The sequence below is a fragment of the Geotrypetes seraphini genome, chromosome 14 (genome assembly GCF_902459505.1).
Source record: "Geotrypetes seraphini chromosome 14, aGeoSer1.1, whole genome shotgun sequence".
NCBI lineage: Eukaryota > Metazoa > Chordata > Amphibia > Gymnophiona > Dermophiidae > Geotrypetes > Geotrypetes seraphini.
Genome location: NC_047097.1, coordinates 63,075,095 through 63,083,497, shown reverse-complemented (window position 1 = coordinate 63,083,497; position 8,403 = coordinate 63,075,095). Strand labels below are relative to the sequence as shown.

The following is an 8,403-nucleotide window of genomic DNA, read 5'->3' as shown; positions in this document are numbered from 1 at the left end:
CATTAGATAGATTGTGAGCCTGCCAAGCCAGATATCAAAAATGCTTGAGAACCTGAATGTAAACCACTTAGACAACCCCATTGATAGATGGTGTATAAATAATTTGAATAAATAAAATATGCATACTACAGAAAAGTAGTATATCAAGAATCTAATAAATATAAATGTACATATTGGGCTTTCCTTATACATAATTAGAAATAAAACTTTTCAACTCATGTTCAACTCATGTTTCAACTCAACTATGGAGCAAGACCTGCGTACTTTAGAAAGTTGGTCCTTGATCTGGCAGTTGGGCTTCAACGCCAAGAAATGTAAGGTCATGCATCTCGGCAACGGAAATCCTTGCAGAACTTACACCCTGAATGGAGAAACTTTAGCCAGGACTACGGCAGAACGAGACTTAGGAGTAATCATCAGTGCTGACATGAAAGCAGCCACTCAAGTGGAGAAGGCTTCATCTAAAGCACGGCAAATGATAGGTTGTATCAAGAGAAGCTTCATCAACAGGAAACCTGAAGTCATGATGCCACTGTACAGAGCCATGGTGAGACCGCATCTGGAATACTGTGTTCAATTCTGGAGGCCACATTACCGTAAGGATGTGCTCAGAGTTGAATCGGTTCAGCGGATGGCCACCAGGATGGTCTCGGGGCTAAAGGGTCTCCCGTACGAAGAAAGACTGAGCAAATTGCAGCTCTACACTCTCGAGGAGCGTAGGGAGAGGGGAGACATGATTGAGACATTTAAGTACATCACGGGACGGGTAGAGGTGGAAGATGATATCTTTCTTCTCAGGGGACCCTCGACCACAAGAGGACATCCGCTCAAGCTCAGGGGAGGGAAGTTTCGTGGAGACACCAGGAAATACTTCTTCACGGAGAGAGTGATTGAGCATTGGAACGAGCTTCCAGTGCAGGTGGTCGAGGCACGCAGCATCTCAGACTTCAAGAATAAATGGGATACCTATGTGGGATCCCTACGAGGTCATGCCAAGGGATAGGGTCACTAGGACTGAATGAGCGGGTCAGTAGAGTGACAGTATAATTACAATTATTCTTTAGGGGGTCAGTAGACTTAAGAGGGTGGGTAAATAGTGTGGGCAGACTTGATGGGCTATGGCCCTTATCTGCCGTCATCTTTCTATGTTTCTATGTTTCTATGTGTTGTTTTTCCTGTCTCAATGCCAGATGTAACTCTCTCCCAAGGGTCCTTCAATACAATATAAAACGATCTGTACAATCCAAGACAAAGGCTCGTAGAGACAGACCTGAGAAAAGTGTTGAAACTGCAGGTACATGAGAGATCTTTGAGATGGTTTCCATCTTAGAAGAGCAAAGAATAAGGTAGCTTTTCTGAGCGTGTTGTCTTCCATAGCACGAAAGAAAAAGCATTGATCTGTTAGCTACATATATATGACAAATGGAATCAATCGCACCAAAATTCAAGGTTGTGATAAAAAAAAAAAAAAAAGTAAAAGTAGGAGGCTGACTAGAACAGCCTGTTTTCAGATTCCTGGGAATACTATACAGGACTTTATTTTTATCACTTCATGGTGTGATCTCACCTTGAGTATTTTATGTGATTCTGGTCATTGCATATCAAAAAAGATATGGTGGAAAGGTGAAAGAAGGGCAACCAAAATGATTAAAAGGACACTCAAATGAGGAAAGACTACAAAGGTTAGTGTTCTTCAGAATGGAGAAGAAATGGCTGAGGGTGTAGAACAGGTAAATGTGATTTGATTGTTGGGTTTTTAAAAAATTACAAAGACTAAAGGACATTCCATAAACTGTTATTTAGGTAGCTACCTGGATTGGCAACTCCCATGTTCTTCTATATAATCTTATAAAGTAGGAAGAGGCCAATAATAATTCTACAGGTAGCATAGATCCTATTAATAAATATAAATATTCCATTCCTCTCCTGTAAGAGATTTTATAGTGCAGTAGGAAACTGAATCTTTCCTCATAGGATAGTGATTAGTAATATGTTAATGGAGAATAGATTGAAGATGGAAGCGAATGGGAAGGAGTGATATGGGAATGAGAGAGCGAGTGGGTGAAAGAAGGAGATGAAAATTTGATCGGTACCTGAAAAGTAAAAAGAAGGAAAGAGGTTACAAAGAGGGAGAGAATTGAGGAGACAGATGAAGAAAAGAAAAGAAAGAGCGCGAATATCAAATGACCATGTCGTGAGGGAATGGAACGAGAGAGGAGAAAAGACAAATGGACTGCAGCCACTTGAAGGAGAATTAGCAGAAGATCAACAGGAAAGTAGAAAAGAGAAACTAGAACAAACATGATGGAAATCTGGAACGGACATGATGGAAAAATAAAATGTCCAAACAATAAAGGTAGAAAAAGCATTTTCGTTTGAATTTATTAACTGAAATATGTTACCTTGGGAAATGTGCACAATGGATGTCTTTTTATTGTTTACAGTAGAAAAGAAAATACAATCCATAGAAACAAGAAAAGTGACCCCCCCACGTCAAATATACCTAAGCAGGAAAACAAGTGGGGAAGGGACTGTACACAGCAGCCTTAGAAACAAATTCAATTTATTGGAATTAAAACATATATAATGTGTGAATACAAAGTATATTGTGTAAATACAGAGCCTTCAGATAATTCAACTGGCAGAATCATCTCTCATGGCTTAGGGGGGGTCTATCTTTATCCTGTTCAAAAAGAAATGAAACATGCAGGATAGCTCTATCTATTACTTCTTATATTGAGCTCTCTAAAATAGTAGTAACATCTAACCCAGCTCCGTTGATCTTTTTCTCCCTGCTGTGTCTTCGTCATCAAATAATAATAATAATTTTATTCTTATATACCGCCAAAACCATGAAATTTCGAGGCGGTTTACAACAAGAAGCGCTGGACAATCAGCGAAGAGGTTACAATTCAAAGTTGTCAATACAATCTTACATAATGGAAGAAAAGGAAAGCTATATAGTTCTTAAGGTTCTCAAAGTCATCAATGCAATCTTACATAATGGGAGAAGTGGAAAGCTATATAGATCTTAAGGTTACTGGTTGAATTAGCAGAGGTATAAAAATTCTTAGTTTACAAATCGATTGAACAAACTTGTTTTTACCAATTTTCTAAAATTGAGGTAGGTTGAGGAGTGCGTGATGATGTTAGTCAGCCAATCGTTCCATTTGCCTGCCTGGAAGGCAAGAGTTCTGTCCAGGAATCTTTTGTAGTGGCAGGCCTTTATTGTTGTATAGGTGAACAGATGTGTTCTTCATGTGGGCCTAATAGAACTTGCCAGGTTAAATTGGGAAACTTGATAAGTGGGGGCCAGACCAAATATTGATTTATAACACAGACAAGAGAACTTGAACAGAATTTGAGCCTCCAGGGGCAGCCAATGGAGTTTTTGATAATAGGGGCTTATGTGTTCCCATTTCTTCAGCCCAAAGATCAGTCAAACTGCCGAATTTTGAATGACTCAGTCTTAGAATGGTTTTTTTGAAGGATACCAAGCAGATGATGTTGCAATAATCGAGCATGCTCAAGATGGAAGACTGAACCAGTAAGCGGAAAGATGTTGCATCAAAGTATTTTCTGATGGTTCTGAGTTTCCTTAGTAACGAGAAGCATTTTTTAACCAATAAATCTGTGTGAGCATTTAGAGTAAGTTGGCGGTCCAGAGTCACTCCCAGAATTTTTATGGAGTGGTCAATATGGAAGACCTGACCATTCAATGAGATCGATGAGTCTTTGATTTTGTCATTAGGACTTGCCAGGAAAAATTTAATTTTATCTGTGTTAAGCTTCAATTTGAACTCAGTCATCCATAGTTCAATTTGCTTTAGAATGGATGATAGATGAATCTTTGTCTCGGAGGTCAGGGTAGTAAGGGGAATAACTATAGTGATATCATCAGCATAGATATAAAATTTAACTTTTAAGCTTTGTAGTAAGTTAGCTATAGGTGGTAATGCCTCTGTTTTGCAATACCATGACATTGTATGATATGCCCTCTTACCACTTCTCCTGCCTCAACCATTTTCTGAAAAATATGAAAGTATGGAAACTTTTTGAAGAACCCTCATATTTATATTTTGAGTAGGGAAGTACTGGGGGAAGAGAGAAGACTGGGGTGATTCATGGCATATCTTGACAAGCTTTCAGGAGCCATATTCCCTTGATCAAGTAAAAACTGAATAAATAATTGAAGACAACGACGATTCCTGAATATATGTACAAGTGAATTGTGCATTATGTTGCAGTGGTGGTGTGAAAGGCAGGATGTGAGATAATGCATTATGGGTATTTGGAGAAGATTGGCAAAAGATCAGATTTATGTCTTTTCATTGTAGAGGGAGTCCATATTTCTGTCAAGTCATTCTATGTTTATTTTTAAGGGCTAAAATGGCAAGGACTAGAGGGGAAACTGATTTTAAATACCAAAGGATGGATGAGGACAATCGGACAATCGGACAATCGGGCAATCGGACCTTGGTGAGTGAATTCATTCTCTTGGGTCTCACGGATATTCCAGAGCTACAGATTCTCCTCTTCCTGTTGTTTTTAGCGATCTATGTTATCACAGTTCTGGGAAATACTGGAATCATAGCATTAACCATGTTGGACCATAAACTTCAGATTCCCATGTACTTTTTTCTTCGTTACCTGTCTTTGTCTGATCTCTGCAGCTCCTCGGTTATAACCCCTAGAATGTTGGTCGCCTTCCTGACCAAAACGAAATCTATTTCCTTCCAGGGGTGCATAGCACAACTTTTTTTCTTCCTTATGTTTGCAGCCTCTGAGACTTTTCTCTTGTCTGTGATGGCCTATGACCGTTATGTAGCTATATGTAACCCTTTGCTTTATACTAGTATCATGAATCCAGGTGTTTGCTATCATCTGTTAGCTGCTGTATTTGCATGGGGTTTATTTTCTTCCACTGTAATCTCAGGATTTATATGTAGTTTAACATTCTGTGGACCAAATGTCATCGATCATTTTTACTGCGACATTCCTCCACTTGTGAGTCTCTCCTGCTCCAGTACCTTTATTAGTACAACAGTCTTTTTTCTTGTTGCTCTCTGTTTTGGCATGAACTCTTTCCTAATAATTTTAGCCTCTTATGTATCCATCTTCTCCACCATCCTGAAGATGCGCAGTGCAGACGGGAGACGTAAAGCCTTCTCCACCTGCGCCTCCCACCTCACTGCCGTCTCCTTGTTTTATGGGACTGCCTTTTTTGTGTATATGAGACCAGCTTCTGGCTATTCTGAAAGTCAGAATAAAGTGACTTCTGTCTTTTACTCAATCGTTATTCCTATGCTGAACCCACTGATCTACAGCCTCAGGAACAAGGACGTCAAAAGAGCTTTCAGGAAAATAATGGAACGGAGAATGGTTAAAACTAATTCCCAATGATCAGGAGTTGGTTGCATGGGCTGAGAACTTTTTGGTGTTGGTACCTCTATGTGCAGTGGGGTCATTTTATGAACATTATACTGTAGGTTTATAGTGTGCATTTAATCCAATTAAGTAGTGAAGCTGCAATTATTTGAGGGGGAGGGATCTGGAGATGAAGTAAAAACACAGGGAACTAAGGACAGTTAATTCCTTAATCTCTTTTATAAAGGCTTGGCCCAAATGAACATAAGAATATAAGAATTGTCGTACTGGGACAGACCGAAGATCCATCAAGCATTGTATCCTGTTTCCAACAGTGGCCAACCCAAGTCCCAAGTACCTGGCAGAAACCCATAAAGTAGCAACATTCTAGAGTTGAGATTGTGATGTCATAATGCCTCATTCCACCAATGCCTAAGAGCCACTCATAAGTGATGTCACAATGGCTTGATTGTTCTATTCCTGGCTCACATAAGAATTGTCATACTGGAGGTCCATCAAGCCCAGTATCCTGTTTCCAACAGTGGCCAACCCAAGTCCCAAGTACCTGGCAGAAACCCATAAAGTAGCAACATTCTAGAGTTGAGATTGTGATGTCATAATGCCTCATTCCACCAATGCCTAAGAGCCACTCATAAGTGATGTCACAATGGCTTGATTGTTCTATTCCTGGCTCACATAAGAATTGTCATACTGGAGGTCCATCAAGCCCAGTATCCTGTTTCCAACAGTGGCCAACCCAAGTCCCAAGTACCTGGCAGAAACCCATAAAGTAGCAACATTCTAGAGTTGAGATTGTGATGTCATAATGCCTCATTCCACCAAAGCCTAAGAGCCACTCATAAGTGATGTCACAATGGCTTGATTGTTCTATACCTGGCTCACATAAGAATTGTCATACTGGAGGTCCATCAAGCCCAGTCTCCTGTTTCCAACAGTGGCCAACCCAAGTCCCAAGTACCTAGCTAGATCCTAAATAGTAAAACAGATTTTATGCTGCTTATCCTAGACACTTTAAAAAAAATCTGTGCCTGTAAAATCGGAATGGTGATTTGTGTCTGAATGTTCCCATTTTAATATGTGGAATGCATAAATCAAATTTTGGCCCTTGCTAACCTTCTTGAAATCTCTGTAGTCCTGGCTTTCTGAAGTTGAGTTTTCCATGTGTAGCTTATCCCGACATACAGGGCTCCTTTTACTATGCTGCATTGAGCTGGCGTTAGTTCTAGCCGCATAGCGAGGGTTTAGCTATCGAAGCTTAGTAAAAGGAGCCCAAAGAGTTACTTTTAAAATGACCCCCGAAGTATAATATTTCAACACAGAGCTTGAATATTTGAAATCTAATGTTTTCATCAGAGAGCAGAAACCTATAAAATCTCACTAAAACCAAAGCATTTATTTTATTTAGCTAAAGTCACTAGAACAAGTCAATATTGCCATCATCCATTTGTCATAAACTGATGATTATGTGACAGGTGACATCAATATTGTGTTTCTGTGTTTTACAATAGTTTATCTATTAGAAGATGCTTTTAATAATAATAATAATAACTTTATTTTGTATACTGCCATACCCAGGGAGTTCTAGGCGGTTCACATCAATTAATTAAGGTTAAAAACAATGAAGCCATTGGAGTTAACAGGTTTGTGTATCTTAGAATATACTGTGTGTAAATATTTAAGTAGTTTTTGCATATTAAATAGCACTTTGAAAGAATTTACACAATTAGCATTGGGTATCAACAATATAAATCCTTATGTTTCAAATATTTTATTGGTGAACATAGTATGAACATACAATAGAATAAATTAATTTCTAGACCGCATTACCAAATAGTTCTATACGATTTACAAACGATTAATAATAAACACGAAGGATGGAGAATTTAGTTGCCAATGAATTTATTGAAAAGATGGGTTTTCAGTTGGGTTCTAAATTGAAGATAAGAGTGGAACGTTAGGAACAAGTTCTTAAAATCTCTATCATACATGACAAACTTACATAAAAAGATCAGCAAAACCAGCAGAACAGTATAAGCAAACATCTGAAAATCCAGGAGACGTATCTCATTGCTATTTTATATCTAATCAACCGCCTTTTCCAAATCCTAACCTTTCCACACACCCCCCATTCCAGATCCCAAAGCATTTCAGATTATTTAGCAAGAAGAGAAAGAGGACTGCCAGTAAATAACAGCTATTATACTAAACCAGGGGTAGGGAACTCCGGTCTTCGAGAGCCGTATTCCAGTCGGGTTTTCAGGATTTCCCCAATGAATATGCATTGAAAACAGTGCATGTAAATAGATCTCATGCATATTCATTGGGGAAATCCTGAAAACTCGACTGGAATACGGCTCTTGAGGAACGGAGTTCCCTACCCCTGTACTAAACAGTCAATATATCCAGGGAGCTTTGACTCTTATATATCCCCAGGACAGTAACAGCCAGTCCAACGACACTGATGATCAAGTTTACCAAAAGAAAAATACTCTACCCTTACCCTTCCTAACCCATCCTCCCACTACCCTGTAACCTAAAATTGAAAAGTAGTATGGATCATATACCTATAGATCAGTGGTCTCAAACTCGCGGCCTGGGGGCCACATGAGGCCCACCAGGTACTATTTTGAGGCCCTCAGTATGTTTATCATAATCACAAAAGTAAAATAAAACAGTTTCTTGATCACATGTCTCTTTAGCTATAAATGACAATATTATTATTAAGACTTAGCCAAAAGGAAAGATTTATAAACTATAAAGAGTTTTACCTCATGCAGAATTGTCATTTCTGTAATAAGACATTAACTATTTTTTCTGAGGCCGTCCATGTACCTACAAATCCAAAATGTGGCCCTGCAAAGGGTTTGAGTTTGAGACCACTGCTATAGATTGAAGTAGCCTAGAACAATTGTCCTGTTATATGAGACGGGAAATTCTGTATGGCTTATTGTATGAATTTCCCCAGATGTTTGATGCTTGGCCAAAAGTTGTGTGGTTCAGATTCAAAGACATGGA

General features: G+C 38.9%; 1 protein-coding gene across 1 annotated transcript; it reads left to right on the top strand.

The window, feature by feature from the left end:
* The first annotated feature begins 4,455 nt into the window (after nt 1-4,455).
* LOC117348129 (olfactory receptor 1030-like) lies at nt 4,456-5,403 on the top strand. Its single transcript, XM_033919832.1, has one exon. It carries the CDS (start codon nt 4,603-4,605, stop codon nt 5,401-5,403), a length of 801 nt encoding a protein of 266 aa, XP_033775723.1. The 5' UTR covers nt 4,456-4,602.
* The last annotated feature ends 3,000 nt before the right edge of the window (nt 5,404-8,403 follow it).